General features: G+C 45.0%; 1 protein-coding gene and 1 long non-coding RNA gene across 2 annotated transcripts in view; one reads left to right on the forward strand and one right to left on the reverse strand.

Moving 5' to 3' along the window:
* The window catches only part of LOC109322071, a 19,773-nt gene extending 19,475 nt beyond the window's left edge, over positions 1 to 298 (forward strand). Inside the window, exon 3 of the long non-coding RNA XR_002104302.1 lies at positions 244 to 298. This is a non-coding gene — a long non-coding RNA (uncharacterized LOC109322071). The remainder of the gene's footprint in view (positions 1 to 243) is intronic.
* The window catches only part of POLN (DNA polymerase nu), a 215,139-nt gene that overhangs the window by 95,626 nt on the left and 95,178 nt on the right, over positions 1 to 24,335 (reverse strand). Inside the window, exon 18 of the mRNA XM_019552905.1 lies at positions 23,309 to 23,423. Coding sequence (XP_019408450.1) covers positions 23,309 to 23,423 — 115 coding nt within the window. The remainder of the gene's footprint in view (positions 1 to 23,308; positions 23,424 to 24,335) is intronic.

Genomic DNA, 24,335 nt, shown 5'->3' on the forward strand with positions numbered 1-24,335 from the left:
AAGGGGTTGGAACTTAGGCGGAGCAATGTCAATTTCAAACCTAAAGCTGCTGAATCATAATTTGCTTATTGGATAAACCCTAGTCTGGGTAGTAACCTTTTATGATAATTTTAACACCTTTCAATCCCATAGGGTAACAGCTATAGAGCAACATTATGAGTGGCTCTGAGGCCAACAGATTAACATAAGAATAGGCATAAAAAGCATGTGAATCAGGTGACCAGGAGAAAGTAGGGAACAGAGTGGTCATTTCTGTTCCATGCCTGGACCCCGGACTCCTGGTGTGAGTGAGGATCGGATCCTGATCAAGGGACCTTCCCCAGTAATCCCTATGACAGCATTGATCGAGGGACGCCTGACTTCGCTGGAAACACTTGATGCGTACCTGGCATTGAGGGACTATCAGTAAGTTGCCAACCCATGTCTATCTATCTGTTGTTTTGAACAGCCCAGTGGCTAGTACCCTCGCAGTGCCCAGTTGGCCTGCGACAGAATTGATCTATCTGTTGTTATTTATTACTAGCTCTTTAATACTGCATTATCTGCTTATCACATTTATCTTTCTGTTAACTGTTGTGTGTGTGTAAGCTATAATAAATTTGCCTTTATTTCACTCCCAACTTTGCCTCCTCGATCCAAAACTGAACCTAACAGCCCAGTTGGCCTGTGATAACATTGATACATTCACAGCGCCCAGCTGGCCTGTGACACAAGCAGGAAGGGCATGCTTGGCTGGGTGGATGAGATAGGGCTGCGGGTGGGTGGGAAGTGGCATCTAGGAGTGGGTTGGGCAGGCAGGGCAAGGACTGGGATTGCAGGGCAGTGACAATGTGGGGCCGGGCCCAGGGCAGAGCCATGATCCATTGCCCGCGTGTCTCTGTGATGGACACCAGCTCTGCAGGCAGGGGCGTGTGGGGAACAGATCACAGCTTTGCCCTGAGCCTCAGCCTTGCATTTTCACCACCCCGTGATCCCAGCCCTGGACCCAGCCCTGCCCACCGATCTCACTCCTAGATATTGCTCCCCACCTACCCACAGCCCCATCCCGTCTAAGCATGCCCTGCCACATGGGTCCAGGGTTGGTCTCCATGGAGCCCCCCGGGATCGCTGGGTAGTGACAGCATGGGAGCCACTTAGGGAGTTTTGGTGAGTTGGTGTAGGCGGGGGGGTGGGTGCTGACCTGGCCTATGACAGCTCAGCAAAATTCCTTAAGTGGCCGCCCAACTGAAAGAATCGCCCACTCCTGCCTTATGTACAACAGTCAAAATTGTTAAAACAATCATTTCTTTTTCAGCTATTCTAGATTAATAAGATTAAAGTACTGCATAAAAACAGTCCTGACATTAAATTAAATGATCTTGGTAAACTTTTAGTTAACTAATTGGTTTCCTGAATACAATTAACTCATCTAAAAACAGAAGCCAGCCTGCTTCTCAAAGACACTATTCCCTGTGCTAGTCTAAACAAGCATTACAGCTGCACTTCTCCAAGGGAACTGTAAGCAACACATGGAAAGTGCTGTAAGCTGCCACACAGGCAGTCTGTCAGGATGCAAAGCAAGACAAGTGTTAAATTTCATTAATATCAATTACTGCTACTTGCAAGAAAGCTTTTAAAATAGATGGATATTGCTTTGCTGCAAAAACAAAGCTGTTAAAATATTCCACTGCGACAGCCTTGGAGGTTTGAACTCATTGGGGCTTAAAAATAACTTTAAAACTCCAATTCTGAGAAGGTCAATTAAAAAAAAAAAAAGAATCACTATTTAAAAGTAGTTACTCTGAGGAAAAAAAATACACTGCATGATACCCCTAGAGAAACACATTCAGTAAAGGTGAGGTCAAACAAAACACCAGCTCTAAACTTTGTGCTGAACCAGGGCTTCATGGGTGGCATGCAGCTTCCTTGGATTCCCACCCCTTCCTGTCCTCCCCTTCAGGCAACCCACACAGGCAGCAGGTGCCTTCCCCCCCGCCGACAGCATTGGTGGTATGTGAACCCCTCCTGAATCCTTGCCCACTGCACAGCAGGGGGAGCAGCAACTGCAGAGGCCAGCAAGTCACCAGTTGCCAGCTCTGCGCTAAACTAAAAATCCTGGGTTTGAACACTACCAGAGGTGTGGGTTGAAAATCTAGATTTGAACCATCTCAAACACTACAACATTCAAATCCTTCCAGAAGAGAGAGATGCATGAACTAAGAACTCTATCTGAATGGACTATTTTAATTCAAGCTCATCTCTCTCCATAATATCCCTGGTCAATTGTGTAGCTTATGAGGTAAGGGGAACTCATTCCTATTTGCTGCCAGTTAGACTTGCTAATTTGGGTCCAAGTGATAGGATGCTTAGGCTTTGCAATACCTAAGCATCTTTGTGGAGCTGGACACACTGAGGACTATTTTCAAGACCCAGAGATGTTTAATGGTACTTAATTACTTCTGAAGTTGTTTAATGGTACTTAACAACATTATTAATGTGTCCTATACTGTGTACACAATAATAATAAGAAATTGCCACAGGGACTTCTGAAGCAAGGGATCTGAGACTTGCTGACTGTAGAGTTAGGTGATGGCTGAGTAGCCAGCTGTTTTGAAGATGGCCATACCACCTAAAAGGCAGACATTGATGCCTAAAGAGGGACATAGGATCTATCCTTTGAGACTCTGGTCCTGTTCCAACTCCTTTCAATACCACCATATTATCTAAGAATACAGGCAGTCCTCAACTTACAACGTTTATAAATTGACACCCTGTTTCAACTTTCTGATGTCAGTTTCGACTTTACAACACTTGATCCGACACGACGCCACACCAGTGAACAAGTTTCCTGTGTCGCCCATCTCCCTGGAGAACATCTGTCCAAATTTCCTTGGACGCTTTCTTTAAGAAAGCAGACAAGACTCCAGGAAAAACCTACAGCCAAGACTCCTGAGAAGACTCTAGCTAGAGCCCTTCCAAAAGTCCAACCAAGAGCCTTTCAAAAACTCCAGCAAAGTCACCTTGAAGAAGTCCTTCCAAATCAATATGATTGCTATGTACAATAAATACATTAATGTAGCTATATTACTCATCTATAATTGATCAAGTACAAAATACTGGGGTATTTTTGGTGAAAATAGGGTATCAGGCCTTGGCTCAAGAACCACTCTCCCATTTATAACATGAAAAAATTGGTTCCGAGTTGCAATGTTTCAACTTAAGATGCCCCAGAGCCCCCGCTACAGCTAGTGATTGTGGGGCTCTCCCCCCCACACCTTTTTTTTTTTTTTTTAAATGCTGGGACGAGGCAGGGGCCAGGTAGGGGATGGAGCCAGGCAGGGCAGTCACGGAGACTTCTCCAGCAGCTTCACCTGCCTGGGGAGGGGCAGGAACAGCTAGAGGAGCCACAGGAGAACCTGCAGCCGCCTGCCCCTCCCCCAGCTGATCCAAATCGCCAAATCCCTCCAAATCTTTTCTGAATCAATTCGGAGGCTTCAGGTTTGATTCGGACCTTTTAACAGTTCTCCCAATTTGATTTGGATTCGGAGATCTGGCCACCAAATCAGTCTGAATCTCCTCTGAATCAAATCGGTGACTGAAGCTTCACACAACCCTACTGTTTACCCAGGTCCATTTCTTGCTGTGCTTCCTATTCTTCCTTTGCACCAGGTAGCAGACCCTCAACACTATTTTTAGAAGTACAATCAGTTCTCTTGTACTCCTTTCCCCCTTAGACTTGTTCCCCAAGGGATCCTACTCACTAGTTCTCAGAGCTTGTTAAAGTCTGTTTTTTTGAAGTTCAATACTGTATGCATATTCTGCTGCTCTCTTTCCTCAGAATCATGGATGCATTGTTTTGTGACCAGTCTCTGAAGAAGATGCCTTTTGCTTTTAAGGGGTGTTGGTTGTAGCCGTGTTGGTCTAAGGACATAAGCAAACAAGGTTCTTTGTGTAAGTGTGATATCTTTTATTAGACCTACTACATAATTGGAAAAAAATGTTCTTTGCAAGCTTTTGGGTACAAACACTCATCTTCAGGCAGAGGGAGAATCTGCCTCTGCCTGAAGAAGGGTGTTTGTACCCAAAAGCTTATAAAAGAACAACTTTTCCAACTATGCAGATGGTCTAATAAAAGATATCATATTTACCCAAAGAACTTTGTCTGCCTTGCCCTTTTAGATTCTCAATCAATTCCTCTATTCATAAGGAAGAAATTGAGAAGAGCTATCCCCTGGTCAGTTTCTCCACCATCTGTACCAAAAAGCTGTCTTCAACACACCTCAAAAACTTGCTGGACTGCATGTGTAGTGCTATTATGGTAATTAAAGCAGCCCTTAAACACCAGGGTCCTATCCTGTCCATCTTCTCCTCCTGGTTTGGTGGTCTACAGTAGACACCTCAGGACATCACCCTTGCTCTTTTTCCTTTATATACTTTTGGCCTAGCCCCATGCACCCAATGAGGCAGACAGGCTGTGGTGGGTCAGCATCTAACTGTCTGGGGACTGCCTGGCATTATGGAGGGCAGTAGCTGACCAGTGGAACGCAAAGGTTCCTCCCACTATCAAAGGTGACCCATGGTACTCTCCTCTACACCAATCAAGTGAGAGCTTATGACCTGTAACTACCACCTTCCATGTTGTGTCCATGTTACCAGCAAGGATGGAGTAGCTTCTCCATGTGGTACAGTTGCAATAGCCTGGGCAGTTGATATGGAGACACTGCTTTGCCCCTATATTAGCATCCCCCTTGGTTTCACTGGCTTGATCCAAAAGAAGGACAGAAGTTGAACCAGCAACGCTGCAGGAGTTGCCAATGCAGAGAAGGTCTTCCATTTGGCTCTTTCAGGGCTCTGCTCCTAGATTGCCTATAATTTCTGAGCAAGTTATAACCATTCATGCCCCCCCACCTCCGTCTAGTGCAGTCTGCCCTCACTCACCTGCCATGTTTTTTTATATTACCACAAATTTATGTTTACATACGGGAGGCCTGCTGGCCTGATGACTAGGGCCAAATACACAGCTCCTAACCTTCCCTAATACCATGTCCCATGCCTCACAGATGGCATCCAAAATCTCCTACAACTCCCCTGGCCCCTTTGCTGGGCTACATTTGGCCTCTGGCCAAAACTTGGCCTCAGGCCCCACTGTGGGCCTTGGCCTCCTGGACCCTTCTCTGGGCCACACTATTCTGCCCTTCAATAGGCCACTCTCTCCAGTCAAGCCCTACTTTACACAGCCCTTCGGGTCCCAGCCAGGCCCTACTCCATGTGGCCCTTCAGGTTCACTGGTCCACACTGGGTCACACACTGGCCCCTGCTCTGGTCCCTTACTCTGAACCTTATTCCCATTGGGCCTCAGGCCCCACAGAGTGGGCCTTGGTCCTCTTGGGACCCCCCATTGTCCTGGCGGCATTACTGCTGAATGCTTTTCTCTCAGGGTGTGCTCCCCAGGCTTTTCCCTCCATGGGATCACCCATAAGGCAGTGGGGGCTAGCTTTCGGCATCCCTTCCTTACCTTTCACTGGGTGTGACAGGTGTGGCACTTCCTGGAGACTACCCCACCACAGGCAGCCCCAACACACCATTCAATCCCAGCAGGGTGTGGTTTCAGGTCTTACCCAGGACCAAAAGTAACCTCCTCCATCCCCATACTTCCCACCCTAACCTCCAGGTGTTGCCAGACTGATAGTCTTCAGGTTGGGCAATGTTAATCCTTTGGCTCCCCAGTTGCAACAGCCAGCCCGGCTCCCTGGGTCTGGGCTTATACTCTGACTGCCCAGCGCTCCTCCAATCAGCCTAATTGGGCCTGAGCCCACCTGAGAGCTACTCCACAGCCTGCTGGCTCCTCTTAAATACGGTTACTGTATTTCCAGTATCAAAAAAGAGGACACCTATGGGAAGGAAAGAGGAGGCAGGGGGGGAAGAAAGGAAGAAGGAGTATGAATGTGTAGGGGAGGGGGCAGTGATATGCCCATGCCCTGCCTTTGCCCCTCACTCCTGACTGACTGTACCCTGCAGCCACCCCCCAGCCCTGATGGTGCCCCTTACTCCCAACCTGCAGCCCCCTACCCCATCCCAGAACTGCCAGTGCCCCTCACTCCCTACCCATAACCCCCTGCTCCCCCAGCCCTGCCAGTTCCCCTCACTCCCGACCTGCAATCCCAATCCCCCCTGTACTCCCAAGCCCTGCTGCCCACTCAGCTCGCATGCATGCGCACACACACACACACACACACACACACACACACACACCCTCTCTCTCTAGCTCTCTCTCTCTCTTTTACCTGCAAGCAGCTGCTGGGGCCCATGCACAAAGCACGTGATCCCCCAACAGCCAAACGCCTTGCCCTGGTGCCCTCAGCTCCCAGCAGCCAAACTGGAAGTGCCCAGGACAAACCAGAGGCAGAACAAAAACTTGGGCATTTCCTTGCATTTTAAAAACCCACCCAGACAGGAGGACAGGGGGCCAAAAAAGAGGACATGCCTGGGAAAACCCAGATGTATGGTAACCCTACTCTTGAAGTAGCAGGCACTACTTGTGCCCTGCCACAGTGCTTAAAGCGTCTCCATTCAAAGTTTGGACCCAAGATGGAAGAGTCATATTTTGGAATTCCACTTATAGTCACTCACCTAAATTTAGGCAACATAAAGCACAGAAGCACTGTGGCCAGGTTGCCTTATTGAATCCAGACCTAAACCTAAAGTTAGGGATTCAGTTATAATCAACTGAACATTAAAACAGAGTTACATTTTGCCCATCTCTGGAGGGAGTGTAATAAAGGGACAGAGATGGAGAAATAGAATTACAGTCCTCAAGAGACCATAAGTGTTGCTTTCTAATTATCGCTCCTAGGTTAATTGTGCTCCATGGGGATGCAAAAAAGCAAAGTTAAGTGAAAGCATAGTGTTTTTCTGCTTCTTCTAGTTATGCATGTAGACAAAGTACCTGGCACCCTTTAAAAGGCTGTGAAAGAGTACTGAATAGCACCATGCTGTACTCTACAGAATCTAAACAACCATGGTGACAACAGACTGAGTCATTGTTTTTCTGAGAAACTAGATTACTTTGTGCATGTAGTGACTATCAACAAGAATTTCTTCTATTTCTGGAGGCTTATCAGTTCAAAACAGAGAAAGAAAAAGACCTGGCTACATTAGTAAACCACAGGATGACCATAGGCCACTGAAGTGATACAGCTGTGAAAAAGGCAAATGCAATTTTAGGATTTATTAAGTGAGGTATTTCCAATAGAGTGGAACATATTAATGGGATTGGGACATATTAATGTCTTAGGCCTGGTAGTGGCTTACCACTACACATCAGGGAAGTACATCAAGAACTCGGTAAACAACTGTTCACCAGGGCACCCCTGCGGAGCAATGGATACAAACTCCTGGAAGATCACTTCAGGCTCAATTCCAGGAAATAACTCCTTCACAGTCAGGATGTCAAGATTGTGGAATAAACTCCCCCCTGTGGTGGTACATTCACCTACCCTGGACATCTTCAAAAGGAGATTGGACAGTCACCTCGCTGGGGTCACTTGACTCCAGTTGTCTTGTCCTGCCTAGTGCAGTGGAACTGGATCCGATGATCTACAACGTCCCTTCCAACCCCTAACAATCTATGAAACTCCAAGTGGCTACTGCATATGTCCATACTCTGGGAAATCATGTACAAAAGATTAATTAAAATAGGAACAGATTCACAAAGGGGCCACTAGGATGAAGGGTGAAAGGCAGAACCTACCTTATGAAAGAAGACTGAGAGGAAGAATACACTAGAGACTGCAGTGCAATGCAGAGACATCTGAGCTAATGGGAAGTGGCGTAGCTATGGCAGCAGAGAGATCCATTCAGGCCAATTCACCCTGCCAAGAAGCACAGTAAATTAAGCAGAAACTCATGCTGGCACTGTTAGACTGCTTCCCGTTCAAAAGCAAGTTCGTTTTAAGATAGCCAGGCTTTTACAGAGCTACACACTGCTTCACTCTGCCAGTAATGCTGTTAGGGTCTGTCCTTTAAAAGTTTGACCTGCTTCCTACAATAGTGAAGCATAAGAGAGTTTTTTATAAATGCATCAAGAAAGTAAACACCAGTGGTAAAAAAGAAATATTTTAGTTAAAGGACAATATTGACTCAAGGAGAAATTGGTATGAACTGGCTTTGAATAAGACATATACTAGACATGAGATGGTTTCTAACCAGAGGACTGGGCTTCTAGAAGTCTTTTAACAGGAATTGCAGGGACAAAAAACCCAACAACAAATAATTAAGTTTAAAATGGAGCTTGATGAATTCATGAAAGAGTTTAAAATATTGCTGCCTGCTATAGATGGAATCAATGACTTGTCCTAGGAGACCTCTTACTGTCCTATGTTCCTCCTTAAAAATAAGATCTACCCAGATCAGGCACAAAGCAATAATCCTCAATGAGAAACCCTGCATTTTCTTCTTCCAGAGGTTCGCTTCCCAAAATGTATCTATTTTTTAAATAGCTGCGGGAGCACAATCAGCATTTTTTTAAATCACCCCAGTAGTCTATACACATTCCCCTTGCAGCTCTGCACTGTCACAACTGCAGGTCTCTGTCAAAATGGCACCATCTAACCTACAATTATTATCCCCAAATATCCAACTATGAAGACAGAGAAATTCTACCATTCTTGCTTACAGTAAGTAGACCCTCGGCAAGTACACCTATTGAAATCAGCAGGGATGCTTTTGGAGTAATCATCATCTCGGTGTGAGCAAGAGTAGAAGAATCTATCCCTTAACTTTCCTGAGACACAATTAGGTTATTTTTTTCATCGTTGGTGGGTAGAATGACAAGTTTAATAGATTTAATAGATTTTTAGGGTTGGAAGGGATCTCAGTAGACCAAGTCCACCCCCCTTCCCTCCCCAGGGCAGGAAAGAGCACTGGAGCGCTGGGGTCAGACGACCCCAGCCAGGTGTTTGTTAAGTCTCCTCTTAAAGAGCCCCCAAGGTAGGGGAGAGCACCACCTCCCTTTGGAAGCCCAATCCAGACTCTGGTAACCCTTACCATAAAGAGTTCTTCCTAACATCTAATCTAAATCTGCACTCTGTCAGTTTGTGGCTGTTGTTTCTAGTTACACCAAGGGGCGCCTTGGTAAACAGAGCATTTCCTATACCTTGGTGTCCACTGATGAATTTATAGATGGTTATCAGATCCCCTCTTAGCCTTCTCTTGTGGAGGTTGAAGAGATCTAGGTCCCTTAATCTCTCCTCATAGGACCTTTCCTGCAGGCTTCTAACCATATGAGTAGCCCTCCACTGGACACTATCAAGGTTATCCGCACCCTTTTGAAGTGCGGCACCCAAAAGTAGACACAATACTTCAGCTGCAACCTTACCAATGCCACATAGAGGGGAAGTATCACCTCCTTGGGCCTGTTTGTGATGCACCTGTTAATGTGTGAAAGAGTGTGGTTAGCTCTATTGATCACTTCATCACATCGTTGACTCACGTTCATCCTTGAGTCAACTATGACTCCGAGACCCTTTCTGTTGCTGTGCTGCCTAGAAAGTCATTTTCCAATCTGTATCTGTGTTGGTGATTCCTTCTCCCCAGTTGCAGTACTCTGCAATTATCTTTGTTAAACTGCATCCTATTTTGTTCTGCCTGCTTTTCCAGCCTGTCCTAATCCACCTGAATCTGTTCCCTATCCTCCAGTGGTGTCATCTGTGAATTTGGACAGTGTGCTCACCACACCCTCGTCTAAATCACTGATGAAGATACTGAACAGCACTGGCCTGAGGACCGAGCCTTGGGGGACACCACTGCCCACATCTTTCCAGGCTGAGACCAACCCATCCACCACCATTCTCTGGGTACATCCCAGCAGCTAATTTGCCACCCACCTGACCGTGCAATCATCTAAGTCACAGCCGCTTAGTTTTTTGTTTTTTTTTAAATGAGAATGGAATGTGACACCGTATCAAAGGCTTTTTTAAAATCCAAGTATAAGACATCCACCTCAACTCTTGCGTCTAAACAGTTTGTGACCTGGTCATAAAAAGAAACAAGGTTTGTTAGGCAGGATCTATCTGCTATGAATCCATGCTGGTTGCCTGTCAGCATTATTTTTCCTGTTGGACTCCCACAAATGTAGTCCTTAATAATTTTTTCAAAGGTTTTCCCAAGGATAGAGGTGAGACTAACTGGCCTGGAATTACCCGGATCCTCCTTCCTCCCCTTTTTGAAAATAGGGACCACATTGGCCCTTTTCCAGTTCTCTGGGACATGTCCTGAGAGCCATGACTGCTCAAACAATCTTGCCAGTAGTTCTGCTATGACACTGGCTAATTCTCTCAGCACCCTAGGAGATCATCTGGGCCTGCTGATCTGAACACATCAGGCCCCTCCAAGTGCCCCTTCAGTAACTCAGCACTAACCACTGGTGGGCTGGGGTCGCTCTTGTGCCTATGCATATTTGGAGATACGTCTTTGTCCACGTTCAGGAATACTGATGCAAAAAACTCATTACAGAGCTCACATTCGTCCCTCCTATCTGTCACTAATTGCCCTACTTGGGGGCATACGCATTGTTTGACTGCAGTTACAAATCAGAGCATGAGTGTCTGTGTACTCTCTGTTGTGTATGCTTTCAGTAACTGCACAGCACCCTTGTGCATTGGGTCTTAGATCATTCCAATTCAGTAAATAAGGTAGATAAAATGTAGCTCATATGTTTTGTATTCTAATTACACGGTATGCTGTTAGCTAAACAGACAACAAATGATGATACAAAGTTACTGACTCACAGCCATAAATATTTTTCTCAGTCAGGGATATGAGCTGTTTGGAGTAGAAACTACCACTTTTTCTATTGCACTATATATTTATAGCAATATATTAATTCATTTTACAACAACAAAACCACAAATTTATTTATTCTGACTGGCTGCTAATAGCCAAACACAGGACAAAGGTTTGCATAATTACTCTAAATTATTTCTCAGAACTATACAGTGATTATATAAATCTCAAGTTTTACCGACCACAGTTAATCCCTTTTCCTTGACTATTACTATTTCCATTAATACACTGTGATAGGGGGCCTTCTCAAGGACAGATTGCAATGTCAGCCCACACACCTCTCTCACCTTGATGGTAATCATTATGAGAGATCTCACTAAGGCGGGAGGCTGCCCATTGTTCGCCCTGGTGACAAAGGCATTACACACAACTCCGACTTCCCCTTATCATGTCCCATGCCTCGCAGATGACAACCTAAGTTGATGAATAACCCTGGCCTAAGGCACAGCCAAATTCTGCCCCTTGTAGGGCATCTAACATTCAGCACATGCACTCTGCCCTCCACCAGGCCTCCTTCGCACCACCTCTCTCACAGGACCTCTCCTACTCTGCCTGTTCTCACCGGATCTCTCACATACTGTCCACTTCCCAAACCACTCTTAACCTGCCTTACTCAGCACAGCACTTCAGGTCTCCCTTGGGCCCTACTCTACATAGCAGTTCAGGCTTTACTACTCTCTCCAGCCGGGGTGCACACAGCACTTCAGGCTGTCCTTTTACAGACCTTACTCTATATGACCCATGGCCTTATGCCGTACTCCAGGCTGAACTCAGCCGCTGGCCCCTCTCTCACACAGCACTTTGGGCCACCATCACACCCCTACTCCATACAGACCTTTGCATACTTCTGTCCCTTCACTGGGGCTGCACTCTCTCTGCCCCCTCACTGGGGCCACCGGGGTCTTTCCCCTATGGGGCTCAGGTGCTTCTCTCTGTGTGCTCGGCCCCTCCAACCCTGGGTTCTTTCACCCTGTGGGCTCAGATGTCTCTTCCTAGGGTGTGCCTGGCCTCATGCCATCAGGGTCTTTCCCCCTATGCACTCAGGTGCATCTACTGGATGTGCCTGGTCCTATGGCATTGGGGTCTTTCACCCTATGGGCTCAGGTGCCCCTCTTTAGTTTGTGCCTCACCCCATGCCTGTCCCTACCTTGAGATAACCCATCAAGATGTGGGGGCTGGGATTTTATGGAACCCATACCCACCTTTCACCAAGGAGGTAACTGGACTGGCATTTCTGGGGGACGGTTCCACCACGAACAGCCCCACAAGGCCACCCTTCTCCAGCAGGGTGCAGTTTTCAGTCATACCCAGGACCAGGCACCTCCTGCCCTCCCCATAGCTCCTGCCCTCACCTCCAAGATGTTCTGAGCAGCAGCTCAGGCAGATGTTGCCGCCTAGGCTGCTAGCAGCAAACTGCTGCCCAAGGTCTTAGGGCCTGAGTTAAAATGGAGGCTGTTCTACACTCTTCTCCAATCCCAGGGCCCTCCTGGGGACATGTGATCCTTATTAAGTTTAGCACACACCTGCAGGCTATCCTGCTGTCTGCTTTCAAATCTCAGAGTGATAGTCACCAAGGGTACTCTGCCATATACAGCAAGATAAAGCTTGTCCCCCAGGGTTTCCCAACCATCCACCCTGGCTTCATTACCAGTCTCCATGCATCTCTGCCCAGGAGAAAGCAAGGAGTAATGAACAGAGAAAAAATGCTTTGAAAGTATATTTTATGTTAAAGCTGTTTACTGTACCCATCATCTTTAATCTAGACAATCATAATAAATATAGGCTGACTTTAAACTGTGTCTACACAACAAATGGTAGAGTACGCAAGATTTATCCAACCAGTGCTGCTGTTAATAAAGTAGGAGAGGAAGCTGGAGCATGCAAGAAGTACTGCATAGTACTGTTTGTATGTTGTATGATACACAAAGAACAATCCTTCCTCTATCTCCTGACTAGGTTTTTAAAATCTCTCAAATTTTTCCTGTTGCAATGCAAAGGGAGAGAAGTATGTGTACTTATAACTTGTTTTAGTGTTATTCACTGAATTTGAAGCCCTATCTATGCTAAATGGCTGAAAAGAAATCTCCAAGGAAATAGATACATGAGTTTGCCCCAGAACTTAGAAATGGAAAAAAATCTTCCAGATTTAGTTTAGAGCTTGACACTAAGCCAGTGACAACTGTGAAACTGAATTCAAGAGACCACATACTCTAACGTACTAGGTAGAAGCAAAGTCTGGAATAATTTGCGACTGCTTAAAAAAGCCGTTTGACAAAGATGGAGCCTTAGGAAGGTGTCTCATCTATAAAACAGGAAAGAAAGAAATGCCTGATTCACTCAACTGAACACAGGCCAGATGACGGGTCTTGAGTGATATGAAACAATGCAAAAGTTCATCATAATATTTTCATGAAATACATTTAGATGCACAAGTAAACATGGTTGTTTGGGTATAAATCCAGCATCTTTTATTAGACCAACTCAAATAGTTGGAAAGATTCTTCTTTGTGCATATTGTGCAATTGCCATTTCAAATGACAAAATTCAGTATCTTCCATATTTCAGGGGTATAGGTTGTAGCGGTATTGGTCTTTAAGGAGCTATTATGAACACTTTTCCCTAACTGTCTTCCTCCATCCCCCTATTTATTGCCCAGCCTCCAGGAGGTATGTGCAGGCCTAGTCCTGCTCTGCTGCTCCTTCTTCCTCTCCCCAGACTGCTCAGCCCAGGTGTTACAAGTCCCTGTCCCCACCCCCCAATTGCTTGTCCTTGTCCAGCTGCTCCTCCCTCCCTTGCCAACACCACACCTGGTATCTATATGAAGAGGTAATAACAATTCGTTTTTTAAATGGGGTGGTGCTCAGTTCACATAAGGTACAGGACAGCGCCTGGAGTCTAAAGAGGTTAAGAATCACTGTCCTATTGCACCAAGACTGTTCCCTTATTTCTGGGTCCCTCCTGCTTTCCTCCACTAGCTCCCTATGTAGCATTCCCAAATAACCTTTTGCCCATCTCCTTCCTAAGCTTCTCTGTTAGGCCATTTCCTTTCAACAAAAATCAGTATACCAGCCCATTATTACTCACTTGCCAAAGAAAGCTCACAAGCACTTGAGAGGAAAGCAGACCTTTTATAACTAAGATACTTTGTTAGTGGCCTACAGTTCCCGTGAGGACAAGTCCTCAAGTTCTTCTGGGGCTCCCCCTTAGGGGGGGACGGCCAATCTCAGGGGTGCACGTGCACCCACGCACACCACCAATGCCTTACGTAATCATGGGGGAAAATGCATACATAGCATTTTTCCTTAGACCCTGTCACAGGGAGTGTGGCGTGTTTTCCATGCTGAAAGGTTTTCACCTCTGTGATAACCTTCTACCTGGTGCCTCCTAATACTGGGGGGTGGGGCACCAGGTGCCCATGATGCAAGGCAAATACATAACCAGAGCCCAGAGCAGGTTCATTAGGCTAGGCCCTGCTCACTGGGCTATGGAGTCAGGACTCTGACTGTTTTTTCTTCTGGCCCATAACTTCTTCCTGTAGAATGGTCCAGCCTCAACAGGAAGAAGAGAGTCTCTTCACCCAGACTACTTGACAGGCTCAGGTTAAGGTACTCTTCCTGGGAGGTGGGAAATATAGATTTGAATCAATCAGGCTGAGGATGGAACTGAACTCTCCAACTCATGACCTTGGAGTGTTGTCATTGCTAGCACATTTCCAAGCTCTTGAAGGAGCTCTGAGAGATGTAATCAGAGACAAGCAGAAAAAAAGCTGGGGGGAAAAATGTTGCCTGTAATTTTGGGCAGGTTAGAAGCAAACAACCAAGGAAAGACCATGGATTGGAGCCATCAGAATACATCAGCAATATTGTAATGCCCTACTTCAGGAAAGCACAAAGGCACAATGCTGAAGCAACATGTTTGAAGTTAAATATATGTTAAAGCATTTAGCTAGATAGAGATGCTTTCTTTAATTGGGGATGAGACCAACACCAGCATATCCTTCCAAAGAGGGATCTCCATCTGCTGAGAGCCATGGCAAAACTGCAGTTGGTAGCACGGATCTACAAACACAGGCACACGTCTACACCATGGCAGCAGTGTTCTTCAGCTGGGACAGTCAAGCATACCCCATCCAGGCCCTCCTGCACACATGCTCCAAACCTGGAAACATGTTTGTGAGCCTGCCAGTCCTAAGAGTGTTTTCATTTCTAAGCATGCTCTGTCTACCTCCTCCCACTTGCATAGTCCAAATCCAGTAGTACTTTTTTCTGCAACTGCTATCAGGATCTTGGCCTCCAGTGTGCTTGAGACTGGCTCTGGGTGTGGCTGCCCATACCAGTAGTGTTTTATCCCTAACCCTTTCAAGGGTAACGCTCTACCAGGTTGGCCAAAGTTACTTCAGAGTAGTTACTGCTTTTTTTTTCACCCTGATATAAATACTTATTCTGTTAAGGATCAAAGAATATATTTATTTTCATGTAAGTCCATTTGTGGGTATCTGGCAGTTAAATCTAGGGAGCCCAGAGTGCTTGGTCTTTCCTCTGAAGTGGAAACAAGAGGTTCCCCACTGGGATGTGAAAAGAAATCCTTGAACCCCTTTGGAGAGACTTGATATTTATTACCCACCATCTTTAATGTTGTCATACTTGAAGCAGAGGTTTACCAGAGTTCTTTAGCAGGATTAATCCATAACAAGCATCACCAGCCAGTTGTGAGAAACCTGATGCAAAGCATCACAAACCTTATGAGTGCTCTTGCACCACCTTAAAAGGAATCTGTTAAAGAGGTGGGTTTTTTTTAAGAAAGTCCTGAAAAGCCTTGAATTTGTATCCTGTAAAGACGTGGATAGAGCAACAGCAAGAGGACATCAACCCTTTCAATGGAATAGGCCAGGTCACAACCTCCCCAAGCTTCCTCCTCATCTTCCAGTACAGTTACCAAGTTTGATCTCTTGAGAAACAGGTGAATCTGAAGTATGGCTTGACTTTGAAGGCTCCTCCGAGGTGAGGGTCTAATTTCTGGTGTTGATCTAAAGAAATGTGGAGCTGGAAGCATCTGAGATCTCCTTATCGATAAGAGCCACAAAAATATGTCAAGCCCCAGAGAAGCCTGAGACCTATGTTAAGCAGGAGTTCTTTTCCCTTTTTTTCAGGATCAGGCTCAAAGGAGGAAGAGGAAACCTAGAAAACGGTGACCCACTGTCAGAACAAAGTAAACAGCAGAAAAGAATCTCCCCATTGTACAAATCTCCAGAGTAGCACATGCTCCCAGGACCTCTTTGAGTGTTACCCAATACCAACAATGAAGGTCAGACACAGATCTTTATAACTGGTGTTTAGAACAAATGTCAGTGTTCAAACGCCACAGAAAATGTAAAGCAGAGAATGAAACAATAGGGAATAAAACCAAAGTACCATTGTCAAGTCCATTGCTACCAAATGAATTGAGAAACAGTAGCAGTACCTTGGAACACAGTAGTGACCAACTGGTACCAAATTGTATGGAAGTCACTAGTACCCGTGAGCCTAACAGGTGAGGACAATGAAGCAGGAGCTGGAATACAGAGAAAGCATGCCTGCCAGGGTCAAGAACCCAGGGGCTGAAACAGGGAGACAACAGCCTGGCCAAGTTCAGGGACCCAGGGGGCTGGAGCAGAGAAAGGTAGCAGCCATGTCTAACCTAGGGGTTAGGACCCCTAGGGGCTGAAACTATGAGAGAGACAAAGCCAGGGGCCTGGAGCATGCAAGAAAGCCAAGGAAGTCCCATGAAAGAAGTTGGAGTGACACAAGGAGTGAGCAATGGGCATGGCTTTGGGGACAGCTGAAGGCCTAAGGCACAGATAGGGCCAGAAGGGCCATGACTTAATGCCCCAGGGGCAAGGCTGGTGCCAGTTGGACCTGATTAGTACTAGCAAGCTGAGGTGAACTGAGGCTCACTCTGGGACCCGGGGGCAGCCTCCCTAAAGATAATATCCATCAAGACATGGCAGATGAGGCAGAAGAAGAAAGGTACCCAGGGGAGCTGGAGTGGGACAGGAGTAGTTTGGCCACCAGGGTGTGTGATGGCTTTCTTCAGGGCCAGTCTTGCTACACTCCCCCATAGGCTCTAAAACATATATATATATATATATATATATATATATTTGTTTTATAACAATCCACAATGAAGGTCAGACACAGGTGAAGACTTCACCTGTTTTATATACATCTCACCAATGCAGTGAAGCAGCAAAAAAGTAACATTTTACTCTGACTCACTACCAAGAGTGGTGACAAGGAACTGAACATTGCATGGGTTTGTTCTGCCCTTTACGCAGGTTAGTTCCAACAGTGATGCCCTTGGGAAGTGGGGAGTGAAAGCAAGAGTCATGCACAGCCTCCAGCTAACACTGTTAGTTAAAAGAATCCAGCTTGTATACCCTGGACTGGAAACTCCCCTAGTGGGGTTCATGTGGAGAAATCATCAGTGAATTAATAGTAGCAGCCCTGTTGTGTAGAGAAGGAAACTAAGACAACATCTATTGAACCAATTTCCAGAGCCAAAAAGAATCAGTGAGGGCAAGGACTAGAGCAGTGTCATTCTTGGCCTTAGCACAGAGCTAGCTCCAGTAGGCCATGCTGCTTTCTTATATCACCACTGTGTTATGTCACTTAACTGTTATTTTAGAACCAAAGGAGAATTATTTTATTTCATGCAACCTGCACAATTTCAATCTACAAGTACCAAAACATTTATTTACTTTTATTTATTTTAAAAAACAATGTGATTTGTGCAATCATTGCATTTAATATGCAATAAATAAACCTTGTGTCTTCTAACCTTTGCTATCTTTTAATTGGATAAATATTTTAAGGACTAGATGTTTTTGTTTTTCCCACTGTTTGTATTGGCTATGTTTAAAAAGCATACACAATATTTTCCTTGAAGCATTTTTGTCAGTGCTATTATGATCATTATAGTTTTGGTCTGCTGTGTTTTATCTGCTCTGCATTGACATTGAACTATTACACACATGAAATCCATGCATGCAAATTAGATATTTGATGAGGGAGCTATTTAAGTATTCAGTTATTCAGGTTGCATGGACTAATTCACATTTTTTTTTCCTACACAGAATTTAGGTAATTAATTTTGAACATGTCCCTAAGTGCTAGTTTGCTCCATAGAGCTTACACGCCATTTGAAACCATAATTCTCTTTGCAATATTGTAAAGATTTCCAAAGCAGCCAATCATATATCCAATTTGGGATTCTAACTAGGAGATGTAAATAAGCATAAGGAATAACAAAATATTTTTAAAACATTTGTTTTAATATAGGGCACCTTAGCCATAAAAAGAAAAAAAAATACAGAAAGACTGCATGTTCATTTTGAATCCAATGCTACAAGGTTTTAACCCAAGTTAAAGTCATTGGGTGTTTCTGTAATTCAATAAGTGTCCTAATAATATGCACTGTAAAAAGTGATTTCTAAGTAGGAAGCTCTCTTGAAGTTTAAGAGAGGTGCCTTCTTGGCAGCCCCCAGTCCCCCATTTTGTGTATTTCATTTCCTTCTGAGTATTGGCAGAGACCTAGCACACATTGCATGGGTGTGGCAAGGCTCAGAGCAAGCCAGAAAGCTGTAGTGGCTTTCTGTAAGAGAAACCTAGAAACTACATCTACATATTGATGAAGCTCAGTGTCACTGAAGAAAACAAAAGAACTAAAATATCCACTTCAAAGACTGTAAATAAATCCTGGTGCTAACCTAACTCACTTACTGTCCCCAATAGCCTTTAATCCTCACTACCGCACACTGCATTTTTATACATTTCTCACAGTACATTTTTATATTTCATCTGCCTCCTCTTTACACTTTTAAACCCTTAAGGAATGTACTCCCTGTAGAATGCAGTTACACCCTGGACCACTGTTAAAAACTGCATTGAAATTGTAATTGTAAAGTGATGAAATCTGTTATATTGGGCTGGTCCCTTGAGTGAATGCAAGTGAGCCAGTAGGACAAAGCAAGAGCCTCTGGCTGTTAATTGACAACAGTGTAGCCGGAGAAACGTACCATTACAAAACTCTATTCTACAAGCCATTTTAAGCTAATAAAGCCAAAGAACTGATTCCTGGAACCTGCAAGACCCAGCCATTGAGTCAATGAAGTCAAGGGTGGACTCCCAAAACTGCACCATGGGGCAAAACCCCCAGTGACTGTAACTAAGAGCTGGCGTGCACTACTCAAGACCTATGTGGGACAGCAACCTCCAGATTGGGCAGCCAAGATGATGCTGGGGGATCACACAAGTCTGCCAGAAAAGGATGAAAGGCAGTGAAGCATGACCCTCGGGGCACCCCCTCATCCAGCCTACCAAGATAGAAGGACAAGCAGGTGACCCCCTTCTGGAGAAGATACCACCCTGGAGGAAGCTGACCATCGACAGCAGATCTGCAGGTCCTCGGATAGGTAGATTTATAAACACCAGTGCTCCCGCAATCACTACAGCTATATGCCATACTACATGGGTCTGAATGAGTGAGTGCATGTGTGTATATGTGTTAAGGGGACCAGTACCCATCATAACACCCCAGAATTTACATTTATAATTTTATTAAAGCTTCAGACCACATCTAATAAACTAGAATTTATAATGATCTTGTGAGTTGGTCCTTTGTAGCCTACAAAAGGAGTCAGCAACTTGGCATAATTATTATGTAATAGTTTTGCAGACATGACAATTCTATTTAATAAAAATATTTGACTGCAATATTTCATTAAAATCAAAAGATACTGCATAGCAACTGTAAGAGGTTGGCAGCTGCCAAGAGCCGTGATGTTATTGAGTAGAATAACATGTCTGGAGCCCTGCCTGGAGTTGACAGAAAACTTGATTCCTATTCATATATACATTACAATATACCTCCAAACTGAAAAAAGGATTTAATTCCATCAAGAACACATGAAAATTAAGAATGAGGGGTGCACCGATAGATTTTTAAGCCCATATCAATGGCCAGTTTTTAATGAGCCATATTGGCCAATACTAATCTGATTGCTGATACGTGGCCTGGAAGCATGAAGAGCGACATCCAAATGATAAGTCTTTTGGTGGGGGGAAGGGACAAGGGAAGGTGCATGGGAGAGGCAGATCAAGTGCCCGTTGTGAGCGAGGGAGTGGAGATGGGGTAGGGGCAGGCAATGCCCAGAAAAGGTGGAGCAGGGCATGGGGTGGCTTCTGCCGCTGCATGCACCCCAGGAGGGCATATGCTCCCCAGACCTGTGTGCAGGGCAAGGGCAAGCTGCCACTGCAGGCTGGGGCCAGGCTCTTCCTGATGTGGGGTCTGCGCTTGGTATGGGTGGTGGTGGTGCTGGAAGGGGGAGGCTTCAGCGAATTTTTGAGGTGGCCACAGCCTCCTCCACAGGTCCCCCACCCCAGCACCACTGCCCACCCCAAGCGCAGCCTGTTCCAGACTCCTCCCCCACCGCCGAAGAGCCCAGTGCTGCTCCTGGCCCCAGTCCGCAGTGGCAGTCTGCCTTTGCCCCATAAATAGATCCAAGGGGCACCCTGCCCTCACCCCGCACACCCCTTCCAGGGTGCTTGCAACAAGGGTGGAGCCCCCAAATGAGCTGCAGCTCCACTCTGTGTCTCACCCTGGCTATGCAGTGCCTGCCGCAGCCCCACTCCCTCCCACACGGTGAGGGCCTCAATCTGCCCTCCCATACCTCTTCCTTCCCACCACACGCCCTCCCCTCAACAGACTTACCAGCCAGACACTGCTCTCCATGCTACCAGGCTGAACTCCTGACCATCTGCATGCTGCGCTGTGGCTGTGCACATGCACACAGCACTTAATCGGCAACATTATCAGCCAAGAAAAACCAACTGCCAATAATGTCAATTTTCCTTTTATTGGTGACAATATGACATGGGACTGATATACCAGTGCCACCCTACTAAGAACCATTTATATCAATCCACAACTGAATTTAAAAAAGAAAGACTGCTTATCTTTAGATAATGCTTTTCAGTTTGCCTCTTAAGAACTATATTCTTGGGGATGCAGGTCTTTCTTCCATGAGCTATCAGGCTACAAATGCACTCTGCTTTGATCCAAAGGTTGGTAGGCGGACAAACAAAACTGCGGTGCCTATACACATGCTCTGATGCATTCTAAGTAGAACGCATCAGAGGAGACTCAAACAAAAGTTTAGCTAAAGTGCCCCCACCACCATTTTGAAACACAGGATGCCGAATACATCTGACTGAGGCATTTAGTTAGAGCAGCTGTCTGAGAGCTGCTTTAATTAAAAATCTGCCCCTGCCTCCCCACCTCCGAACCTGAACCATGAGTATAGACACCCTAGGTACCCTATTTCTTTCCAGTACTTCAAAAAAAGTCAAGAAGTTAATGTCTAAAGAAATTCAAAAAGTGCAGAAACTAAGCATTTGGAACTGGGACCTGTGTACAATAATGATTAAATTGGCCCCTGACTGGTTCTCCAGCCTTAGGCTGAAAATTCTGATGATTAGCTATTTCCGCTTACTCTCTTCAATCTTCTCTTCATTCTCTTTATTTAATCCTTGCTCCATCTCCTGTTGGTGGTCTCCTTTTTTCTTATCTTTCTCCTTTAATAATAACCTTTTGTATCCCTTTTTCAGCTAATCCTGTCCTAGCAAAATCCCAGCCAAACAGTTGAAAAGAAAGAACAAATGCATGATCAACTAACCGACAAAAAAACCTGGAAGCTTACAGAGCATCATTCTCTTTTCCCTGTGTATCTTCTCTCCCCAGTCCATTGCCTGTATTTTCTATTTAGGACATATCTCAAAAGCTTTACAACAGGGCTGGACAATTATTTCAGCTGGAGGGCCACTTAATGAGTTCTGGTGACCTGTTGAGGGCCACATCCATCTCTGTCTCTCTCTGTGTTTCAGCCTCTCTGTCCCCCTCCTGCACTCTTTCCTTCCATAACCCAACTGGAGCTATAGTTCACCAGGAGCCCCAACACATGTCTGTGGATCCAGTGGGAACTTCCGCTGTGGCAGGCGGGTGGTGGTGTCAGCTGCAAGCACAGCCGGCAGGTTCCAGAGCCCCAACATGGAATCTGCTGGCTGTGTCCACAGCTGACACTGAAGCCTACTTGGTGCAGCAGAAGCTATGGCCTGGGTCCACAGCTGACATTGTCAGAGGTTCTGGGTTAGGGCCCTGGGCAGGAGCTTCCACCGTACATGGAGGGCATCAGTGTCATCTGTGGATCAGGTTCTGCATTAGGGCTCCTGAACCTGCTAACAGTGTCCGTGGCTGATGCCACCACCCGCCCACTATGGCAGAAGCCCCTGACTGGGTACCACAGTGGTTGCCACAACATCAAGAATTGATGCTGCTGGGTGGAAGTAGTCATACCTGCCCACCCAGTGCAGCAAAAACAGCCCGGCACACTCACCTGGTAGCATGCGGAAGCCAAAGTCAGAGCCACCTGCTCCCCATGAGCCAGATCCAGTGAGTTAGTGGCAGCCTGCCTGCAGGCTGGATTGAATCTGTTGGTGGGCCAGATCCAGCCTGTAAGTCCACTGATGATTTACAGATCACCTCTTACTATATGTTTGTTCAGTGTGTAGTACTATGGGTTTCCAACCTTGATTGGGGTGTCAAAGTACTACCATAATACAAGAAATAATAAACAATATACTCAAACCCCACCAAAATTTCTAGTACAGCATCATTCTTTGTTCTTTGAGAACTGATCTAACAACCTCTAACCTCCGGAAACTGGCAAGCAGTAATAATCCTGTGAATAGGCAGAGAAGCATTTACTCAAAGGTTGAAACAATGTTCTTCCTCCAAGGTATCAGAGGGTTTATCAGGAGGCTGACAGTGCCAAAATAGACAGGCCCACAAAAATCCTGAGCTGTCCTCTCATTTACCTCTCTGCACATAATTTTGATTCCTTTGCCTATGCCAGATGTTCAAACACGTTTTCAAAAGGCTTGTACTTATAAAGGGTGAAACTGAACCTAATATTATCAAAAGGTATCCCAGAGTGAACACCATTTTTATACCACTTCATGAGGCTAATCAAGTCAGCAGGTAAACTGGTACTTTTAAATATTCATTTGTGAATAATTATGCGATACGAAGTCAAAATTTGGACACTGCATTACTTGTAATGAATTATATGACTACTTCAGCTACCAGGCTTATCTTGGTCAGCTATACAGACATTACCACTGACACTACCACCGTGGAAGGGAAGAAAGTAACTATACAACGCCCCCCCCCCCCGCATTCTGGCTTGTGGACAAGGAATTCTAATAGTTCACCATTCTGAAATCATTTTGGCAGGTCTGTTAGTGCCCAGTATTTTGAAAAAGTAACCAACTTAAAATAAGTTTTATAGCTAAATACACTTTTCTAACATCTATATACAACAATAATGAAGTGCAAGATACTTCTATCACCTTGTTAGTTTAGGTAGTAGTTTACGGTATAAGTTTCTTCTTACCATTGAGAAGCCATAACAGTAAAAACATCACTGCTTTCAGGTTCTTGGAATAGTTTCAGAAGTTCTGTATCACAGGACAGGTGTGCAAGGATTCTTAGTTCAATTTGGGAAAAATCTAGCAAATAAAATTTATAGGTAATCACCCTGAAAGTAAGTAAATCATACCATAATGAATATGTACTGGAGACTAGTTATAATCTCATACATATGCTACATCATCACATATCTCCATTACCCTTACAAGACGAATATATAACTTTGTAAGGATTATTGTTTATTTTGCCATTTTTAATTTTGTGGCCATTATGCTGTCTCTAGTGTACACATGAATCCAAATAATGCAGTCCAAAGATTTAAAACAAAGAGAACTTTATCATCAGGGAGGGAAAGACGGATGCAGAATAAGTGTGGAATAAAACAACACTTTTAAGGTGAAATTTCTGCCCCTAGGATAACATGGATATTGCCCTAAAATTAGTCTCTCTCTCTCAGTTGCTAGTGGCTGTGTTGTGCCGTGCTGGTGCTGTACAACTGAATCACTCAAGTAAGCCTGGGATATCTACAGTTTCAGCCCAAGCTTTCTTGCACTGCTTGCAGCTAGAGAGGAGTCACCAAACAGCTTTCAATTAATGAGCTCCGTATATGTTTTTCCATCATCACCACCAGGTGTCAGTTAATGGAATCCCTACTCTGTAGAGTCTCAGGTTTGAGTTTTGTTCTCTGTGTATAAGCTACATGGAATAAAAAAAATACAGTAAAGTGTATGTAAGAAAGTGCAGCAAGCAGCTTGATACTCCGGAACTAAAAATTTCAGCACACCTTCTAATATTTTGATCTTACCAGGAAGGAGTATTTTTATAGTTGCTGTCACACTGATTTCCTGAACTTCCTAAATACTAATTCTCTTTTATTGAATAAAATGTAATAACTTTAATAAAATACATGAAAATGCTACACGTGTCTTTGCGCTAAATCCAAATTTCCATCAGACCGCTGGTTGATGTGAGCATAACTACCTGAAGAAGGA

The sequence above is a fragment of the Crocodylus porosus genome, unplaced genomic scaffold (genome assembly GCF_001723895.1).
Source record: "Crocodylus porosus isolate Cpor-Errol unplaced genomic scaffold, CroPor_comp1, whole genome shotgun sequence".
Taxonomy (NCBI): domain Eukaryota; kingdom Metazoa; phylum Chordata; order Crocodylia; family Crocodylidae; genus Crocodylus; species Crocodylus porosus.